This window comes from Calliphora vicina, chromosome 3 (genome assembly GCF_958450345.1).
Source record: "Calliphora vicina chromosome 3, idCalVici1.1, whole genome shotgun sequence".
Classification (NCBI taxonomy): domain Eukaryota; kingdom Metazoa; phylum Arthropoda; class Insecta; order Diptera; family Calliphoridae; genus Calliphora; species Calliphora vicina.
In genome coordinates, this window is record NC_088782.1 from 75,900,013 (window position 1) to 75,923,855 (window position 23,843).

General features: G+C 31.9%; 2 protein-coding genes across 2 annotated transcripts; both read left to right on the forward strand.

The window, feature by feature from the left end:
- Positions 1-1,381: 1,381 nt before the first annotated feature.
- On the forward strand, positions 1,382-4,639 carry LOC135955541 (uncharacterized). The gene is made up of 2 exons (XM_065505890.1): positions 1,382-1,843; positions 2,013-4,639. The coding sequence occupies exons 1-2, from the start codon at positions 1,382-1,384 to the stop codon at positions 4,542-4,544; spliced, it is 2,994 nt and encodes a 997-aa protein (XP_065361962.1). The 3' UTR covers positions 4,545-4,639.
- Positions 4,640-20,545: 15,906 nt separating this feature from the next.
- Positions 20,546-23,635, forward strand: LOC135955542 (uncharacterized). The gene is made up of 2 exons (XM_065505891.1): positions 20,546-20,974; positions 21,146-23,635. Exons 1-2 carry the CDS (start codon positions 20,546-20,548, stop codon positions 23,633-23,635), a joined length of 2,919 nt encoding a protein of 972 aa, XP_065361963.1.
- Positions 23,636-23,843: the final 208 nt, after the last annotated feature.

Here is a 23,843-nt window from a genome sequence, read left to right on the forward strand (position 1 = left end):
ACGATAATCATTTAAATGAATGTTTTTAATCCTGATCTAATTAAACATTGCAATTAAATAATTTTTTTTTGTCGTTTTATACTAGTGTTATACGTTTTGTTAAGCACAAATTTTTTTAGAACCCATTTACTTAGTAAAAAAATTGCTGACTTGATTGTTTCTAGAAGATTTCACCCCAAATATTATAAAAATACCAAAAAACCAATTTTTGAAAAGATGCGAAAAAGTTCCTTTTGTTCTGCGGCTCCTCATATAAATGAATATGATATGAACAAACAAATGAATGGCTTTGACTGGTGGCGAACCATTAACCTCCCGTTTTCCAGTCAAACACACTAGATAGCTGTGCTAAATGCAAAAGTTCATTACCAACCTGTATAAAAATAAGTACCTATTCTAGTACATAAAATAATGTGCTGGGTAACCACCACTCAATACAAAATAATGCATGTGGTAACTAGTTGCCATTACAAAAATTCACAAAATTTTCGCGAATATCCTTGATATAATTTTATTATATTATTTTTAACACTTGTGCAATATTTTGTTCCAGCCAACATCAATATTTTTTTAAAAAAAAACTCTAATTTTTTTTCTTTACATGAAGTTTTAATAATGTTATTCAATAGAAATTTTTATTAAAAAATTTTAAGGATAATTTTTACTTTATTTTTCATACATAATAACTAGTTTTGTTTTATTCATATTCATTATTTTTAAATACAAGAAAGAGAGCTATATTCGGCTCTGCCGAATCTTATATACCCTTCTCCAAACTATACTTCAAAAAGGTCAAAAATCGAGGTTGTCCTGGTTTTTTCCTCATATCTCAGCCATTTGTGGACCGATTTTGCTGATTTTAAATAGCAAACTTCTCGAAAGCATGTCTGACAGAATTATTGAAGATTTGGATCCCTAAGATATCTGGGGTCTTTAGAAAATTGATTTCAACAGACAGTCGGACAGACAGAAATGGCTTAATCGATTAATACAAATTCTCACGAATGTGATGTTTATAAAAAATAATTATCATTTTGAGTTTTTTAGTTTAATCAATGTTGTAGTTTGTTTTTATAGAAGTAGTACACATATAAGCAATTTTAGTCCACTGTATTTTCTCCGACACTGTGCATATAATTCATACTATATATAGGTATTTACATTTATTCTAACTAAATTACTTATCAATGTGTATTCGAATTATTTTGTATATAAACGATACAATTATTACAATAGTCGTTCACTCATCTGCTTCAGTTCGTCATAGAAAATAGCAGCATCAGTAGCAGTTTAAGTGTTTTTGTTTCAAAGGATTGCATACTTTTCAAGAAAAAATAAACTCCATCAGTATTGTTAAAAATATATACATTTATATATCATAATGAAGTTTATTATTTTTGTAATGCTCCTGACCGCAGCTACCGCTTTTGCAAGTACGCATGTGAATGTTTCATTCACTCAACATCATTCAAGTACTGGCTCCAAAATGTCAGACTCCTTTGAACAACATAATAATAATGACGATCACAATGGTCGCTTCGCTAGAATTCAAGTTGAAGGCAAAAAGGCCGACAATGATTTCGAAAATACTCAGAAAGTAGTCTCAGATGGCAAATCGAATCATGAATCGACTGCGGACTATCGTTCTGAACGTGTACAAAACGAGGGAACATCTGGATACTTCGGTGCGCAATCACAGAACCAACACAGAGGTTTTTACAATTCCAATCAAGCTGTTCATCAGAATCATGGCCAGTTTAGGAACATAAGTCCCCAGGAGAAGCAAAACATGGAGTTTGAACGCTACATACAAAATTATCATAGTGGACCTACTGTTGAGACCGTAAGTAAAATTTATAATAGAAATACTTATGATTTGGCGAATGATGTAAAATACAAATTAAAACCATTTCCGAATGAAAGCATTTGTGAAACAGATTATTATTACGACTTCTACTTATGATTAGTTTTGTACTTTAAATCCTTCAGTAACACCCTTTTTTATTGTTTAGGTATATGAATCAGCAAAACCAGAAATGCAACATACTTTGACTGCATCGGCTGATCACGAAGGGAGCCAACGTGTTTCGAAGTTTGAACGACTCGTTGCTCCACCCACAAAAGCAGATAGTGTTCAATCTGACGAAATTAAACCAATTATTAACCATCAGCCTGTGGTACCATCTAACACTGCCTCAGTGAATTTACCATCTTCATCTGCGTCATCGTCATTATCGCCATCTCTACCAAGTGTAGCCGTAAGTTCTACGAATGGTAAGAGTTTTAATGTAAACCTAAACCAAAAACCAGCATCAGTCGGCAAAGATGGCTTTAACTTTGACCTAAGTTATAATAAACCAAATTATAACGATCCCAGCTATAAATTCAATGAGGGTCATTCTGACGCCCATTTCTACAATCAATTTCCACCCTCAGTCGAGGAACCTCAAAGCGGTTATGGCCACTATTATGGCAATAACTATGGTCGACAACAAGTAGCGGATGGTTATCACCCAATGGAACAGCGTCCTGTTGTCACAAAAACAATACAAATTGCTCAACCCGCAATTAAAGCCAAGAAGTACGAGGTCCGTCATCCCGCTATACAAAAAGAGTTTTACGATATTGAAGAACGAGTTGTCATTAAACCTGCTGGCACTGTAGTAGTAGAATTAGAGAGACCGTCGGCCAAAATCCTAAAGGAAGAGACAACGTTACCTCTGGGCCATCCACATCCAGCAGTGGCCTCAGCGTACATGCCCAGCAGAAATACCCAATCATTCAGCAATATTATTTACAGCAACTCTGGATCCTCATCAGCAAATCATCCAAATAACCAATACATTCCCCATCAGACTTACAACAACAACGATCGTCATTCACCCAGTGCATCTTCACCCACCTACGATCAAAGCTCGAAAGAAGTAATTGCAGAATCGAACCAAAATAAACCATATCATTTCTCTGCTGCAGCAACAACCGATGGACCCAAACCTCAAAATAGAGAAATTGTAGTAGTAACCGATGGTAATGGAAATCAACGTCAAATTTCCACTGAACAACTTACTTATTCACGCGATGAAACTGACAATGCTCCATCAAGACCCGTATACAACCACAGAAATTCCTATGCATATGAGGATAATGGACGCAGCAACCATTCTCCCCAACGATCTGGTGTCAAAGCCAATCTTGATAACAGGGATGGTTTCACTTTTGATGCTGAATATATCAATAACTCTGGTAATACTAATTTGCGTAAAGAAAACAAACCAGCACGATTACAAGAGGCGTCCTCAAGAGTGACTGAACAAATGCAACCCATAATAAAACATGAACATAAAATAGTATTGTCACCTAGTCAACATAATATTTACTTAAGTCGTAATGTAGAAGTGCCCAAAATGAAATTTATTGAAGAAACGGCTCAAGTTCGCGAAATAAAACCATACTTGCAAAATCATCAGGGACGTGTAATGGTCTATGGATCGAATAAGCAAGCACCAGAAGTAAAATACGTTCAAAGATCGGAATATCAGCCTCAACCACAACCACAAAGAAGTCAATCGGATGGTGCTGAGAATCGTGTGCAATACAGTGCTCCATATGCTCAGATGCGACACCATTCAGATGGAGACCAATATGCAAATCAACATGAGCACAAACAGCATCGTCTACCCCAGAAAGATGCAGCTAATCAGAGAAAATCTGAGAAGTTAATAGTTGAAGATAAATCTGAAAAGGATCTAAAGAAAACCTCTGTGGAAAATACAATGGAAAAGGAAGCTCCTCAGGCACATATAGAAATAAAAATTCCCAATCAATCATCACATGATGCCGATAAAGCTATAGTTGTTAATTCCAAAATAAGGCCCATGATGATGGACGACGATAGTGACCAAACTCACCATTCCAAATTGGAAATTTCTGTAGCAAATAAAGGTGAACCTAAGCAACAACAAACATCGAATGACAAACTCGAAAATAGCGAACAAATAGACATTAACGATAACAAAAACGACAGCGATATCGATAGCGAACAATTGTCAAATTTCAAAACAAAACCTGACTGTGATCAAACATCCGTTTCAGCGCAAAGCGGTAATTACGAAGTAGCACCCGAATACAAGAAGTATGGGCAACAGAAATTCATGCGTATTGTCGAAGAAGCTAGTGCTGTTGCTAACGACGCCACACCATCCGCAGAATCCTCAACTGTTAATACAAACAATCAACACCATAATGTAGATGCCAATGTAAACAGTGCTACTGGCCATGTAAGCCCACCTGGTTCCCGTGTCATTGCAGCCACACCAGCTCTCAAAGAATCAACTCCAAGTGAAAGTTTTCACAAGCGTCGCATTGTTGTCAATCACCCCTTCCAAACTGTACGCGAAGTCGTCGAACACGAACCCTACACCAAATATCACGAAGTCCAAGTAAATGAACCGGCTACCCCTGATCACTATCACTCTGCCAACTATTTCCAATCACATGGTGCTTTGCGTCAATCTGATAACGGCCATTCCGCATATTACCACTAAGTAAAACATTTGCTTGTTTAATTAATGCATTTAACAATTAAGTAATTAATTCACTATATTTAATTTACTACAATGTGTCGATGGACACTAGAACGAATTTAAAAAAATACGTAACATTTTATGGTATTCTGTGGGGTTTAATTGGTTTTATTAAAATAATAATAACATGATCAAATCAAATCTTTATAAATAATGAGTATTTAAGTTATATTTGATATTGTTAATCGTAATTTTTTAGTCTAAGTTGTTAATAAACGCAACATTATGCAAATGCATATAAAAATAAATATAAATTAGTGTTTTTCTAAATTGCTCTAATTCAAAATTTCATATAAAATCAAATGAAAAAACAAGTAAGATCCGAATCTTATATACCCTTCACCAAATTATACTTCAAACTACAAATTTTAAATATTTTTAGGTAAACAAAATTTATTTTTTTTCCAAATAAATTTTTTGGAAAAAATTTGTTTTCGAATTGTTCTTTTAAATTTAAAAATTTTTTTTTTCCGATTTTGACCCATTGTAGGTCCAACTTACTATGGTCTTATATACGTCTTTGCAAAGGTCTTTGAAATATCTATCATTAGATATCCATATTGTCTATATTAATGTCTTAGTAATCCAGATATAGAGTGGTGGCCACCAATTTAAGACAAATACTTGAATTTTTTTCATCAACTGAATTTTAAGTGCGATAGAGCCAAAATAAAAGGACCTCTAAGGGTATCGGTAAAACATATATGGACAAACATATGTGGAATTACGTTGACCCACCTCAGCGAACATCCGCTGTTAATAACATGATATGACCGAAGCTAATGGAACTAAAAATACGAAATTTGGTCCGAATATTTTATAATAATAAAATTATAATGATATAAATGTGAGAAAATATGTTTATTTAAAAAAAAAAATTTTGGTTAAGTTGTAGAAAAATTTTACGTGTTCATGGTGAATTGACACAGACGAATAAAACACACTTGTGTGTTAAAACAGTCCTCATGCATACATATTTGTGGAAATATTTGAAAAAATAATTGACAATTACATATATGGAATTTAGCAAACAATTTTTGTCTTAAATTCCTGGCCACCACTGTAGGTCAAAAATCGAGGTTGTCTTGGTTTTTTCCTCATATCTCAGCCATTTGTGGACCGATTTTGCTGATAGCAAAATTCTCGAAAGTATGTCTGACAGAATTATTGAAGATTTGGATCCCGAAGATATCTGGGGTCTTCAGAAAACTGATTTCAACAGACAGACAGGCGGACAGACGGACATGGCTTAATCGACTCTGCTATCTATAAGGATCCAGAATATATATACTTTATAGGGTCGGAAATGAAAAATGTAGAAATTACAAACGGAATGACAAACTTATATATACCCTTCTCACGAAGGTGAAGGGTATAAAAAGAAGATTGAAGAAAGAGCTATCTAAACTATTTGGGACAAATTTTGCTAAGAACAATAGGTAATAAGTTACATGGATAAGAAAAAACACCTCCTTGACCAAAATGTCAAATTTTGAATTTGGGAATTCCCGGGAATATTTTCTAAGAAATTTTCGTAAAATTTTTTATGGGATTTTTCGGAAATTTCTTTATACGTTTTCTTCTTAAATTTGCAATATTCTGATTTGTTATAATGGCCAAATTTTTTTTCGGTTCTAGCAACAGATAATCAGTTGGCAATGAAGTATTGAAATAGACGAATTTTTGTCACTCAACTACAATTCTTGAGCCACAGCAGATAAATTTTACCATTTAGAATACTCAAATTGAAATGGTATGTTCTTAAAGGAATTATTAGTGCGCCTAACATTACATCTAAGGATATTCATATTTAGAGAAGATAATAATAATAGTGGTTTAAATTTGTTTATAAAATGCGTAGTTCGTTTCGAAATGTCTCTTTCGAAACGAACTACGTATGTTTTCCAGATTTAACAAAGTCGGAGTTTGTAAGTTGTTTACTAACCCAGCAAAAACTTTTCTTACAAATAAGCCGAAAAATAAGGGGAATTTGACGATTCAACTACTTATTTTTCTACTGTAAGAACTCATTATTTTTGTTCGCGATGTCCCAAAAGTAATCCTTTATATTTTGGCCAGAAATAAGTTGTTTTGTTAGTAGAGTTATTTATAGAATTTTTATTTACACAAAAAAATAAAAATAAAAAATAAGTCGCAAACCCGATTCGAACCTGCAACCTTCTGTTTGGTAGTCTGCCTTTGTGCTCACTACACCACTGCTTAGTTATTTCATTGTGCATCAAATAATGGTTTTCACACAGTAATGCAATATTCTTTTCTGTTTTTCTAAAAATAAACATGCAATAAAAAAATGTGCAAATTGAAAAAAAGTAACAGTTTTTTTGTTTTGTTTGTTTATTTTGTTTATTTAGACTTTACTACTTAAAAAGTAAGTTATTAAAAAAGACATTATTAAAAAGACATTGTAGCCTTTGTAAGCGAAGTTTTTGCTGGGAAAATAATATAATTTATTGATTTTATACCGATTAAAACTATGTGTGTGACAAGACATGTCAAATGGCCCTACATATTATAATATAAACTCTTAAAAGAATTGGACCAATATTGTACAAACAAATAGAGTTATTTTATACATCTTTTAAAATGCTGGTAAAATTCTAAGACTACTTATTAGAAAAAAATTTTAATGGTTTTTGGTTTACTTTAGTATTAAAAAAAATTAATTTTTGCACCGAATCATTACTTGAGATGAAATTAGGATAACCCGAACAGTAAGAGGTCGTATGTGAAGCCCGGCCAACCAGCCGAATCGACACCAAAGCCAAATATCCATGGAGCTAATTCTCTGTATTTGGTTTGATCAAAAGGGTCTTATCGAATAAGACCTGCTGAAATCTGACCAGACCAGACCATCACAGGGAACCTGTTCAGACCGTGCCCGTCCGACTATTATTTGTTTCGAGCGATGCAGAACGCTCTCTCTGGAATATGCTTCACTTTGGAACAGAGTATCAGATATTTGCTTAAATCGTTCTTGATCTCTATGTTGCCAGAAAGATGGGAAAAGGTCATAGCTAACAATTGCCAGTACTTTCTGTTCACTTCCTGGAACCTTTGTATGGAAGTGAAATATTAAAAATGAGACTCAATTTCGTCGAAATTGTTTTTCTTAAATTCCTCCTGATTATAGCCGTCGGCATTTTATGGTAGAAAAAAGATCAGTCAGCAACTTTTGGAATTATACAAGTTTTTTATTAATAGCACGTCGCGACGTACTGCCTCTTCTGATTTTACAATGATTTTTAATTCGAAAAACGGAAACTCAAAAAACCATATATTGTAGGGATTGAACTTCAAGGGTAATATTTTTCCCTACAAAATCTAATGTAATTCTATTACAATGAAATACAGTAAAAGTAGCTTAAACTATGAATTAAATACATAAACAAAATTCATTTTGTATCAAAAATTCATTATTTAGATTATGAACGTTGGTTAAGGATTACGAAAGTTATTAGGACAAAAAGAAAGGACAGTACGATCAATGGAAAGTACAAAAAGATGGGACTGAAACTGTGTTACTTTTCCTTAGTTTTGCAATGACTTCTGTTAAAATTATCATGTATGTACATTTTTTCCACCTTAAATATAAACAGTACACAGGCCATGTGCATTGTTTTTAAAGACTACAATCCAATCAGATCAAATATAAAAAAATTAACTTTTTCTAAAATTAAATTAAATATTTTGAAAGTAAATTTTTAATTTTGGCTTAAGTTTATTTATTATAATTACTCTGTAATAATTCAAAGAATATCACTGAAAATTAATTTTAGACAATTGACAAAGTGGAATGCATTTGCTTCCCTGCATATCAAAATATTAATAGGCAAGTCGATTTCTTTAGACCCCTTTTACGCTCACATTATACATTCAATTTAGGAAAGAAATATACAATTTTAAAGGGATTTATTCACAGAAGTGCAGAATATATATTTTATTGAAATCGGTTCAGTTTTTTAGGAGTTATAAGCGTTTTAAGATGTTACTAACACATATGCAAAAACGTGTACATGTGAACCTTAAGCTAAAAAGTAAACAAATCAATGCGTGCTGTTGTTGTAAATAAATAAGAGAAACAATTAAACAGTATTGATTTCGCTCTGTTTTAAGTGAGAGTTGTTATAGAAAACAATGAAGAAGAAGATTTTATTATGTAATTTAAAGTCGCTTGAAAGAAATATTTTGAAGGTTTTTTTTATTTTCTCAATATGTAATTGTGAGTAAATAGTTATTTTATAATATCTGCAGAACTATAATTGCGAAGGGCTTTAAACTTTATACGAATCAATTTATTATCACTGCATGAAGTTTAACCAAAAATGAGATGGATCGGAACAGGTGGCGAGTCACCTCCCATACAAAGTAAATTGTTATTTTTAAATATTTTGTGAACTATAATTTCAAGATTTTTCAAACTTTGTCTATATGGCTCTTTTATCATTTTGCATAGTTTCGCTGAAAATTATCTGTATTGGAATAGTGGGCGTGGCACACCCTATACAAAGTAAATATTTAATTTCGAATATCTGGAGAACTATTACAATTATAAAAGTGTTTCAAGCTTTTTACGAATTAATTTGTTATTACTGTGCGGAGTTAGCTGAAATAGGCGAAATTCGATTAGAGGACGTAGCACCTCCCACACAAAGTAAAAATTAATTTCGAATGTCTGGGGAACCAAAATGGGAGGGTCGGAAAAGGATGTGAGTCACCTCCCATACAAAGTTATAATTACATGATTCTTCAAACTTTGTCCGCATAGCTCTATTACCATTTTACAGAGATTGGCTGAAAGTGGTCGGGATTGCATTAGTGGTGGCACCTCTCATTCAAAGTAAATAATTAATTTCGAATATCTGGAGAACTATAATTCTGAAAGTATTTAAAATGTATATCAATCAATTTATTACCATATTAAAAACGAATTTATTCTTGATCATTTTACAAAGTTTAGCTAAACATGATCGGCTTAGTTGGAATGACACCTCCCATATAAAGTAAAGTTAAAGTGAATATGAGTTATTTTTATACCCTTCACCTTCGTGAGAAGGGTATATATAAGTTTGTCATTCCGTTTGTAATTTCTACATTTTTCATTTCCGACCCTATAAAGTATATATATTCTGGATCCTTATAGATAGCGGAGTCGATTAAGCCATGTCCGTCTGTCTGTCTGTCTGTCTGTCTGTCTGTCTGTCTGTCTGTCTGTCTGTCTGTCTGTCTGTCTGTCTGTCTGTCTGTCTGTCTGTCTGTCTGTCTGTCTGTCTGTCTGTCTGTCTGTCTGTCTGTCTGTCTGTCTGTCTGTCTGTCTGTCTGTCTGTCTGTCTGTCTGTCTGTCTGTCTGTCTGTCTGTCTGTCTGTCTGTCTGTCTGTCTGTCTGTCTGTCTGTCTGTCTGTCTGTCTGTCTGTCCGTCTGTCTGTTGAAATCAGTTTTCTGAAGACCCCAGATATCTTCGGGATCCAAATCTTCAATAATTCTGTCAGACATGCTTTCGAGAATTTTGCTATTTAAAATCAGCAAAATCGGTCCACAAATGGCTGAGATATGAGGAAAAAACCAAGACAACCTCGATTTTTGACCTATTTTTTACCTATATCTGGATTACTATATATTAATATAGACAATATGGATATCTAATGATAGATATTTCAAAGACATTTGCAACGACGTACATAAGACCATAGTAAGTTGGACCTACAATGGGTCAAAATCGGGAAAAAAATTTTGAACCCGAATTTTTAAAAAAAAAAAAAATTTTAAAAACAAAAAAAAAATTTTTAAAATTTAAAAAAAAAAAAATTTTAAAATTTAAAAAAAAAATTTTTTAAAATTTTAAAAAAAAAAAATTTGAACCCGAATTTTTTTAAAAAAAAAAAAATTTAAAAAACAAAAAAAACAATTTTTAAAATTTAAAAAAAAAAATTTAAATTTAAAAAAAAAAATTTAAATAACAATCGAAAAATTCAAAAAACAACTTGAAAAAAAATTAAATTTTGTGTACCTAAAAATATTTAAAATTTTATAAGATTCGGCACAGCCGAATATAGCACTCTTACTTGTTTTACATAAAATACATAAAAATGGGTGGGATCAGAACAGTGAAGTAGTGTCTCCCATACCAAATTAGTTAATGTTTGAATATCAAATAAACAGTAATTGAGAGATTCTCAATATTTTGCATGTGTTATTATCATACCATTGTACATAGTTTAATTTTACTAGGATAGGGGTAGCGAAGTGCACCGGGATATACTAGTATTGATTATTAAGCATTAAGCCTGGGTTTGATTCCCAGCCGCTGCCAATCAACAACATCAGTTTATAATAATTGCACTGTGCACGAAATTGAAATTTTCTTTTCTGTCAAGAGGGGCACCCGCGGCTTAAACTAATTCGGGTACGCTGAATTCAGTGGAGCTAACCGTTTTTTGGGTTAGCTCGTATTTTCGAGATATACCGTTATTTCGAAAATGGAGGAGGTTGCATAACATATATTCGCGTAACTCAAAAACAGTTTAGTTTATTGAATAAACTGGTCAAATATGGACCATAGCTCCCATATATAGTTCACTTTCTAAAATCTCTCAAACTATCAGGTTGAAATTCGACATAAATAATTTCGATACATTTAGAATTTGCCGTTCCAAATTTTATAAAGATCGGCCAATAATTTATCGTATTAGTACAAATTCCGAAAATCACTTCATTAGTCCACCTGATATGTGTAGTCTCATATGGTTTCAGCTGTACAACCATCTTATATTTTGCAAGGGAAATACCAGAAAAATAATTAATCGCCTCATCAGTATAGTTGGTCAAGCCCGACCATATGATACCCTACACCAGTTTTTAAGAAATCTATACTCATTAAAATGATTTTCGGAAGTGAACATTATATGAGAGCTACGACTAATTATGGACCGATCGTTATACAATTTAGTGACATGATTTTTGCACCAACATTTTTAAGAGATATATGATAGTTAATGTGATTTTTGTAAGTGGACGGATCATCACAAAATTTGGTGAGGCGAGTTCGGCTTATATAAAACTTATTTTTGCTGAATTTGGTTTGGATATCTATATAATTAATATATTTATGACAGCTTAACTATTTTCAGATCAATCGTATGGGGGCTATGAGTAATAATGGACATATTCTTACCAAATTAAATAGGCTTGGGGCAATATAAGAGCTTGTACCGAATTTAGTCGAATTATCTTTGAAATTGCGTCCTGTAGTCTGATTACAAGGTTTACATGGACGGACCGACGGACATCGCTTAATCGACTCCTGAGCAAATTGGTATACTTTAAGGTGGGTATTGGGACAATATTTTTGCACGTTACAAACATCAGTACTAACCCAATATACCCTCCCCACTATGGTGGTGTAGGGTATAAACACACTTTTGAAGTTTACCTAAATACATATGTATATGGGCAATTCCACGAGAATGACTTCCACGACCGAAAACTCAAAAACCCTTGAAACATTTTTTCAAGATGATTTGAATTTGATTTAATTTTCACCTAAACACTTAAATATTACTATGTGTAAGTATTTAGTGCTTATTACAACATTTTATTGGCATAATAATAGTTTAAACTGACTATATTTAATTTTTTAATTTAATTGGCTTGTTTTAGGCTAAAATTGCGGTTAAAACTAAGTTCCGAATTAGCATATAGTATGAAATGAATTTGACTCGGATTGTTTATTTGCTATTATAAAATGGTTTATTGAAACCGAATGTATATTTTCCATTAATTTGTTTAGAGTTTGTATACATACACCGGCAAATACGAAAAACGGAAATTACGAGTAAGGATTCTCTCAAATCAGTAATAATGGAGGAATGGCAAAAAATTTCCCCCGAAGTAACAAAAATTCTGGTGGAATCGATGCGCAGTAGACTGCAAGCTGTTAAAAAATCAAAGAGCAATCAAACTAAATACTAATTTTTGTTTAAATAATATTTTTATTTTAAAAAATTGATAATGTACAATGAATATGATAATTTTTTTGTTTTTGTTATATATTTTTTGTTATTGTTAGAATTTCATTATTTTTTTTTTATAAAATCAGAAATAAATAAATATATTAAATAAAAAATATAAAATGTATTCTCAAACTTTAAAATATATTAGGGAAAAATTGTTGCAAATATAATAGTTTAAGGTGTACAATTTCTTTTGACGCTCACAGTATATTTACAGACTATATAATGTTTTATTATAAAGCTAGGTACTAGGGTATTCAATCGATTAACCGTTAATCGGTTAACCGATTAATTTTGGACGGTTAACTGTTCGAATAATTTAAAATTGCTGATTTTCAAATAACAAATAAACCGATTAATTTGTGTCGATTAACCGATTAACCGAAATTCCTTTTTTTTGAACTTTAACATATTTTTTTGTATTTATTTTTCCGTTTCTATTCAAATACAAATTTCAAATTAAAATTAGATATTTTTTTTGAACATCCAATAAACATGTTTAGTGAGTATAACAACTGATATATTTAATCTACATGTATTTGAAACTATGTATGTATTTACATGTATAGACGAAACTTGTTTTTGAAATGAGTCTTTTAGTTATCAGAACTAAATTAAACTATTAAAAGTATTCAAAATATAAAACAATCCAAAAAGGACTCCAATGGTATAACTAAGGATTTTATTCGCCAACATATACATTCAGCGAGAGAGTCTTTTTCCAAGAAAAGTTTTATTAAATCTAAAGAAAAAAATCGTTTAAAAGGAAAACATTTAAATTATATTCTTTATTTAAAAGATTTTTTCAGAAGATCTCACTAAAACCCTAAAAAATACACATATCATTCATTTGCTGCAACAACGTCATAATTCAAAAAAAAATGTTTTATGACACTTTTTGAATGTTTTATGACATTTTACTATTTCTTAAAAATATAAATATAAATAGTAGATGTTAACATTTTTCTAATTTGTATTTATCCCAAATTTTTACTTGTCAAATATCTCATACAAAAAATAATAAACTTTTTTGAAAACTGATAAAACTATATGAAAGATTATAGAACGGCGCATATTTTGTATTACTCAGTTCAAAAAACACGGATTTTGAGTTATGACGTTGTTGCAGCAAATGAGCGATATGTATGCAAAAATTATCTCAAATACCATATTTGCTGTTTTTTATGTTTTTGTACACAAAATTCGTTGTTGTATTTTCAATTTAAAATTAAAATATAAATTATTCGGTTAATCGAATAATTTTAAATTAACCGATTATTAGCCGAATAAATCCAAACACCGATTAATTATTTGCTCGATTAACCGATTAAACCAGAAACCCGATTAATTGAATACCCTACTAGGTACTCTGTTCAAAATTTCGTGCGAAATGCTGTCAAACTACATATAAAATATTTGGAATGAAATATATGCGAAATAATTTCGCAAAAGTTGTACTCTGTTTTTATTGTGGAAAACATGTGAAATACATCTGGCAACCTTATTTTTCCACACGAAATAACATACGCAGCACTTCCAAGGCGAATTTATACAAGGTGGAGTCAGTCAAACAGCTGATAATTTTTTTTTTCGCTTTTTGGTTCTAACAGTTGTCGAAGCTTGTTTTTATATTTAAATATCTACATATTCCAATCGTATTAACAAAATATTTATTGTTTACATAAATAAGTAAAGCCCTCACAATTCAATTATCTACACTATATTAAGTTTAAATACTTATTTGTTTAATTTTTCATTTTGATTTTTTGACATTTGTTAAGACCAATCGTTGTTTTTGTAGAACTGACACCACCTTGTATGAATGCGCCTTGAGCACTTCTTTCGCACGAAATTAAAAGCAACAGCGAGCAACACCCAAAGTTTGTTTTTATTTAAATATAACGGATTGTAAAGGAAAAATATTTCGTTTAGTGTAAGAAATTAAAAGAAAACATAACGCCTCTCACGATTCGAAAATTTTCGCATATTTCTACATATACTTCAAAATTACTTCTGTTATATGTCACGTACGATATACCCTTATTTCGCTCGATATTTTGGCCAACAATGTTTCGAAATATAGTACCCTCTGAATGGAATAGATACTCTTATTTTTGCAAAATCTATTCCACTCTATAGCATAGTACTCTGTTCATATTTGCGAAAAATTATGGTTTTTTCATGCGAAAAATTTTACATGCTGTTTGACAGCTAGCTGTTGGTTTTAATTTCGTGCGAAAGAAGTGCTGCGTATCAAGGCGAATTTATACAAGGTGGAGTCAGTCAAACAGCTGATAATTTTTTTTTCGCATTTTGGTTCTAACAATTGTCAAATCTTTTATATTTAAATACATACATATTCTAAGCTTATTAACAAAATATTTATTGTTTACATAAATAAGTAAAGCCCTCACTATTCAATTATCTACACTATATTAAGTTTAAATACTTATTTGTTAAATTTTTCATTTTGGTTTTTTGACATTTGTTAAGACCAATCGTTGTTTTTGTAGAACTAGCACCACCTTGTATTAATTCGCCTTGGCTGCGTATGTTATTTCGTGTGGAAAAATAAGGTTGCCAGATTTATTTCACATGTTTTCCACAATAAAAACAGAGTACTGCATTTGCGAAATTATTTCGCATATATTTCATTCCAAATATTTTATATGTAGTTTGACAGCATTTCGCACGAAATTTTGAACAGAGTACCTAGCTTATAGGCGTACAAATGTCACGTACGATGATATGGAGTTGCCCATGTTTGAATAAGGAACAATTTTCAGCCAATCTGGTACTGTAAAGCAATTTTGAATGAACCTTTTGTTTAATAAAGCTTTTATAAAATTTTAAATTGATTATGAATATATCGTCACCTAATATGCAAAAGGGCGTAACAACAAAAAAATTCAAAATCGAGTTTTTGATTGATTATAATGCACTAAACTAAATTACATGTCTCTCCAGAATTTTGAACTAATACATCAAGAAAACACGAACAAAGTATGTAAAAGAAATCCAAGAGATTTAAAAGTGGGATGTTCATCAACTTATTGTGATAAAAGTAAAGTTCGGCATTGCAACCTTTTTTCAGAAGACATGCGCAAGGTAATATTTGAACGGTCCTGGAAGATGTCATGGGACCAAAAAAAGTGTATGCAAGTAATATTATTGAACTCATCAATAGAAAACGTATTTACGTAGAAAACTCACGGCGATTTGTTACTATATTATATTTTTTAATAAATAATGCTGTTCGTGTTCAGGTATGTCAGCAAATGTTTCTGACAACGCTGGGTATAAGCGAAAAAATGCTTAGACTTTGGGTAGATTCCAATGACTTGCATGGTACCCAAATGTGTCCAGAAGAAAAAAATACTTTAATATATGTGGCTAAAAGAGTAACAAAACAAGGAAAACAATACGAGGAACGTCTAAACTTTTTCAAAAAATGGTTAGAGGATGTTCCAAAGCTGGAGTCACACTATCGACGTAAATATACCACTAAATTGTATTTTCAGTCGGATTTTAAAACATACACACAAATATATCAATTTTATTCTATATCCCATATCTTTTACTATGTTTATGTCAGAACTAAAAAAACAAAATGTTTCTATATTCAAGCCAAGAAATGATATGTGTGACATTTGTTTATCATACTCTGCAAAAAACGTATCCCAGGCACAGTATGACAGCCATAGACAAGAAATTGAGAATATGAGAGAAGAGAAAATAAATGACATTGAAAATGCTAAGTCTGGATTAAGTTCATTGCTGTGCATTGATATGCAAGCTGTGAAACTCCTTCCACAATCAAATGCAAATGCATCATACTATAAAATGAAATTGCAAATACACAATTTCACCATTTATAATGTCATTACGCATGACTCTGACAACTATGTCTGGGATGAAACCGAAGGGAATTTGGTTGCATCTACCTTTGCCACTTGCATAATAAAACATTTAAGAAACCTAATACTTACTTCGCCAAATATTCATCATATTGTTATATACTCTGATGGGTGTTTTTATCAGAATAGAAATGTGGTGTTGTCCAATGCTCTAATTTCCTTCTGTGATGAAACAAACGTAACAATTGAGCACAAATATTTGATAGTTGGGCATACTGAAATGGAGTGTGATTCCACACATTCTCTTATTCAAAGTAAAATAAATAATAAGCTCATTAATTTACCTTCGCAATTTGTCGATTTTATAAATGACTCACGAAGAAATCCACATCCGTTAAAAGTACATCATTTAGATCATACATACTTTCTTGATTACGATTCGCTTCCAAAGAGATACCTATCTATTCGACCACGTAAAGAATAGCTATTTGATGCATATTATGCATTAAAAATTTTACTAATTTAAATTCATTTATAGGTAAAAAATGAGATCCCACGGTAAACATGATTCGTGTCTTGGCATACGACAACACTGGAATCATTTATTTTAAAACAAATATTGCAGATGAATATGCGATTCTTCCACAACGAACAGCAAAAAATTTCACTGATAAAGAACCTTGTCGACTACATACCCAAAGATTAAAAGTTTCGAAGAAGAAATGGGAACATCTTCAAGACCTCAAATCTATACTTCCATTCCATTTGAAAATTAAATATAATTTTGTTAACATTCTATACTGAAGTATTTTTTCTTTTTCTAAAATAAATTATTACATACATATTTAATGAAATTAATACTTTTTTAGTTTTTTATCATTTGAAATATTAAATTAATAGATATTTTAAAATATTTATGTACTGTGTAAATACAATGAATTTGAATAAATTTTGTTTTTAATAAAATTACTAAAAAACATGTTTATTACTTAATAAAGTGGGAAGAATACTTATATTCTAATAACAAAATCACCATTTCTCATGTTTAATGTTGTTACGTCTTTTTGTTTCAGAAAATCGAATGCCAAAAAGGCGTAACAACCATAACTTAAAAAATATTAACAAAAAATAAAAAAAATCTTAAGAAATAAGTCTGTAGTCGTGTTTTAAGCAAGACAATAAAATATGTATTTTAAATCTAAAATATCTTTAATTCCACAAAGTTTTTTGCTTCTCCTATAAAAAAATAAAAAGTGTTGTTACGCCCTTTTGCATATTAGGTGACGATATGGGGGTAAGTATATAAATTAATCACAAGTCATACCTATAATAAAAGTTATTTCAATTTAAATTAAATATCTTCTGCATAAACTAACCATTCTAACAAGACTAAAATGCCAAAATCCTAAGAAGTTTTTATATAGAAATTGAGTCATTCTTTTTATTATACAAAAATTTAACTAATTTCGCATACATACGAAAAAAATACAATTGCTTTAAAATATATTTAGCTTTAAAAGTTTTTTTAATAAGGATATACGAAAGCTACAATAGTCCTTATTCAAATTAATGAAACGAAAACATATAATTACTTACAATCAAATAGAAAAAAACACTACCAAGTTTTAGAAATTTTTTTTTTTAATATGACACTTTTACCTATCAGGATATATGGGATCGTTGAGCCAGTTTTTAAACATCGCATTTTTCTTCAATATCTCAATTTATAACAGTGTGTTAACTTTAAAATAATAAATATAAAATTTGACAATAATCAAAAGATTATTTTGCTTTTACATTAGCGTGTCATGGTCTTTTGCAATTTATAGTTAAATCTATAAAAGCTGTAACTTGATTATTTCATTTATTGAATATTTTGGTTCAATATGAACACATTTTTTGAGTGTATAAATACCCGCTGGTATTTTTATTTTTGTGTGTTTTTATCATTCCACTATACATTTCATTACTTTATTTAGGATGAAACGAAATTCCTTAAATGTGACAAAAACGAATTTGTAAATATTTTATAGTTAGATTTAGAATGCATGTACATCCCAGCAAAATCTTTAATTACAAAATAAGCTGAAAAATAATGGGAACTGGACGAGATGTCTCAAAAGTCAGCGATTTTAACTTGTCCTGCAATTTGTCCTGAATTTTGGAACGCTTACCCTCTATTATTTGTATACCCTACACCACCATAGTGGCGAGGGTATAATGCGTTTGTGCAGATGTTTGTAACGCCCAAAAATATTAATCTAACACCCACCTTAAAGTATACCGATCGACTTAGAATCTGAGTCGATTAAACGATGTCCGTCCGTCCGTCTGGTCGGCTGGCTGGCTGGCTGTCCATGTAAACCTTGTGCGCAGAGTACAGGTCGCAATTTTGCAGATATTTCAATGATATTTGGTACATATTATTTTTTCGGCTCAAGAACCAAGCCTATTGAAACTGACTGAAATCGCTTAAAAATGTTGGTATACATACAAAATTCAACATAGTTAACTTTAATATAGACATAAATCACACGACCTAATTTCATGGTGATCGGTCCATAATTGGTCATAGCCCCCATATAAGGCCCACTTCCGAAAATCAATCAAAAATATAAATTATTGAAATTTTAAAAGAAAAATGTTTTTGCTCTTTTACTAAGTGTAGGGTATTATATGGTCGGGCTTGACCGATCATACTTTCTTACTTGTTATATATATATATATATATAAAACTATAGATAAATATGAAATTTTGTCTTTCTATCATGATTGCAACCCGTTGCAATTTGCAATTTAATTTAAAAGAATCGAAATGTGTACGTAATTGTCGTTCTAATTAGATATAAAACACAAAAATTGGTTTAAAAATGTTAAAGTTATTAAAAAATCGCCAGGCCATTAATGTGTTTCAGGCCACTAGAACAAGAAATGTAGGAATAAAATTAACATATTTTGAGAAATATTAAAATAAAAGCTTATTATTACTTAAAATATATCCATATTTACTTGTATATGAGTTTATGTCTTCTTAGGATACCGTTAACCTATTCGCAGGTATAGCCAAAAAAAATCATTTTTTTAACGGAAGTTTCAAAACTCCATTTTAAAATTTTTGAAAATTTTGTTAAACTAATTTCAGAATTTTTTGATCATCACATTGGGATTTATTGAGAACATAATAGGAAATAAAAATATGAAAACAGACACTTTAATGGCCTGGCGATTTTTTAATAACTTTAACATTTTTTAACCAATTTTTGTGTTTCATATCTTATTAGAACGACAATTCCGTAGACATTTCGATTCTTTTAAATTAAATTGCAAAAGTAATTATTTAATGCAAAATTAAAAAAAAGTGAAAAATAGCAGTTTTCCCCTTGTAAATGCACCTCAAAACTAAATCGCAAGTCGGTACGGGTTCAATCATGATTGAAAGACAAAGTTTTATATTTATAAAAAAATAGGTATGCGTTCCAAAATTTCCAAAAAAAAAAAAATTTGGGACACTCTAATGTACGTAGATCCACATTATTTTTTGGCTGGTACACAATTTGAACGCACGAACAACAGCCATTAGTGCTTGTTAATATGGCACCTTACTTCGCCACTGGTTTTCACACAAAAATAAAAATCAACATATGTAAGTTGAAATCGCGATCTTATGTTTAGATTTATACTTGATTTGCATTATTTAGTAGTTATATTTAAAATTGTAAGTGAATTTTTTGCTGGGATAGAGATGTATGAATGTACGTGTATATATTCATACTATTAAATGAACATACAAGCAATGCACATGTTCGACACAATTACATAAATATAAACATCTAATACATCAATTACTAATTAAATTACAAAACTTCTATACGAATTTATCTATTATTGGATATTAACTTATTTTGTATATAAACGAAACATTTGTAACAACAGTCGTTCACTCATCTGCTTCAGTTCGTCATAAGAAAATAGCAGCATCAGTAGCAGTTCAAGTGATTTTGTTTCAAAGGATTTAATAGTTACTTTGTAAAGAAAACATCAAACTCTTTCAGTATTTGATAAAACAAATAACTCAGAATGAAGTTTTTAATTTTTGTAATACTCCTGACGGCGGCTACAGCTTTTGCAAGTACGCATGTAAATGTTTCATTCACTCAACATCATTCAAGTTCTGGCTCCAAATTATCCGAATCACGAAATGATCAAGTTCAACTTAAAGCATCTGACTCTTTTGAACAATTTAATAATGACGATCAAAATGGCCGTTTCGCTAGGATACAAGAAGACAGAAAAGAAAGCATTGATTTTAAAAATAATCAGAAAGTTGAGTCAGATGCCAATTTCGTCGGTTCGAACTCACAGAACCATCAGCGAAGCTTTTACACTTCCAATCACGGAGTTCACCAGAACCAGGATCAGTTTGAGAACATAAGCCCGCAGGACAAGCAAAACATGGAGTTTGAACGCTACATACAAAATTATCATAGTGGACCTACTGTTGAGACCGTAAGTAAAATTTATAACAGAAATATTTATGATTAGGCGAATGATGTAAAATACAAATTAAAACCATTTCCGAATGAAAGCATTTGTCAAAAAGATTATTATTATGACATTTACTTATGACTAGTTTTGTACTTTAAAGCCTTCAGTAATATTTCTTTTGTTATTGTTTAGGTATATGAATCAGCGAAACCAGAAATGCAACATTCTTTGACTGCTTCAGCTGATCACGAAGGGAGCCAACGTGTTTCGAAGTTTGAGCGACTCGTTGCACCACCCACAAAAGCAGATAGTGTTCAATCTCCCTCTGATGAAATTAAACCGAGCACTGCCTCACTGAATTTACCATCTTCATCTGCGTCATCGTCATTATCGCCATCTGTACCAAGTGTAGCCGTAAGTTCTACGAATGGTAAGAGTTTTAATGTAAACCTAAACCAAAAACCAACATCAGTCGGTAAAGATGGCTTTAACTTTGACCTAAGTTATAATAAACCAAATTATAACGAACCCAGTTATAAATTCAATGAGGGTCATTCTGACGCCCATTTCTACAATCAATTTCCACCCTCAGTCGAGGAACCTCAAAGCGGTTATGGCCACTATTATGGCAATAACTATGGTCGACAACAAGTAGCGGATGGTTATCATCCAATGGAACAGCGTCCTGTTGTCACAAAAACAATACAAATTGCTCAACCCGCAATTAAAGCCAAGAAGTATGAGGTCCGTCATCCCGCTATACAAAAAGAGTTTTACGATATTGAAGAACGAGTTGTCATTAAACCTGCTGGCACTGTAGTAGTAGAATTAGAGAGACCGTCGGCCAAAATCCTAAAGGAAGAGACAACGTTACCTCTGGGCCATCCACATCCAGCAGTGGCCTCAGCGTACATGCCCAGCAGAAATACCCAATCATTCAGCAATATTATTTACAGCAACTCTGGATCCTCATCAGCAAATCATCCAAATAACCAATACATTCCCCATCAGACTTACAACAACAACGATCGTCATTCACCCAGTGCATCTTCACCCACCTACGATCAAAGCTCGAAAGAAGTAATTGCAGAATCTAACCAAAATAAACCATACAGTGGAGGAAATCATTTCTCTGCTGCAGCAACAACCGATGCACCCAAACCTCAAAATAGAGAAATTGTAGTAGTAACCGACGGTAATGGAAATCAACGTCAAATTTCACGCGATGAAACTGACAATGCTCCATCAAGACCCGTATACAACCACAGAAATTCCTACGCATATGAGGATAATGCACGCAGCAACCATTCTCCCCAACGATCTGGTATCAGGGATGGTTTCACTTTTGATGCTGAATATATCAATAACTCTGGTAATACTAATGTGCGTAAAGAAAACAAACCAGCACGATTACAAGAGGCATCCTCAAGAGTGACTGAACAAACGCAACAAATGCAACCCATAATAAAACATGAACATAAAATAGTATTGTCACCTAGTCAACATAATATTTACTTAAGTCGTAATGTAGAAGTGCCCAAAATGAAATTTATTGAAGAAACGGCTCAAGTTCAAGAAATAAAACCCTTCTTGCTAAATCATCAAGGGCCTGTTGTGGTCTATGCTTCGAATAAGCAAGCACCAGAAGTAAAATACGTTCAAAGATCGGAGTATCAGCCTCAAACTAGAGTAGCATCGCAAGTTGTACAACATCGTAATTTACCACAAAGAAGTCAATCGGATGGTGCTGAGAATCGTGTACAATACAGTGCTCCACATGCTCAGTTGCGATCCCATTCAGATGGAGAACAATATGCAAATCAAAAGGAGCACACTCAGAGAAAATCTGAGAAGTTGATAGTTGAAGAGAAATCTGAGAAAGATCTAAAGAAAAAATCAATGGAAAATACTATGGAAAAGGAAGCTCCTCAGGCACATATAGAAATAAAAATTCCCAATCAATCATCACATGTTGCCGATAAAGCTATAGTTGTTAATTCCAAAATAAGGTCCATGATGATGGACGACGATAGTGACCAAACTCACCATTCCAAATTGGAAATTTCTGTTGCAAATAAAGGGGAACCTAAACAACAACAAACATCGAATGACAAACTGGAAAATAGCGAACAAATAGATACTGACGAGAACAAAAACGACAGCGATATCGATAGCGAACAATTGGCTAATTTTAAAACAAAACCTGACTGTGATCAATCATCCATATCAGCGGAAAGTGGAAATTACGAAGTAGCACCTGAATACAAGAATTATGGCCAACAGAAATTCATGCGTATTGTCGAAGGATCAAGTGCTGTTTCTAACGACGCCACGTCATCTGCTGAATCCTCAGCTGCTCAAACAAACATTCAACATCGTAATCTAGATGCCAATGTAAAAAGTGCTACTGGCCATGCAAGCTCATCTGGTTCCCGTGTTATTGCAGCAACATCTGCTCCCAAGGAATCCATTCCAAGTGAAAGTTTCAACAAAAGACGCATTGTGGTTAATCACCCCTTCCAGACTGTACGCGAAGTCGTCGAACATGAACCCTACACCAAATACCACGAAGTGCAAGTAAATGAACCGGCTTCCCCTGTTCACTACCACTCTGCCAACTATTTCCAATCGCATGGTGCTTTGCGTCAATCTGATAACGGCCGTTCAACGTATTATTATTAAATAAAAGTCGGAATAACATCGACTGGCAGATTACTTTCAAATTGCTTGTTTAATTAAAGTACTTCACAATCAATACATTTAATATGTTTACTTGTTCTCTAACGGAATATCTGAACAAAAAATATTTTTTTTAATATAGTTATGTTAAGTTTTTTAAGTCTTAAATAGTTTTAAGAAAACGCAATAATATGAAATGCATATAAAATAT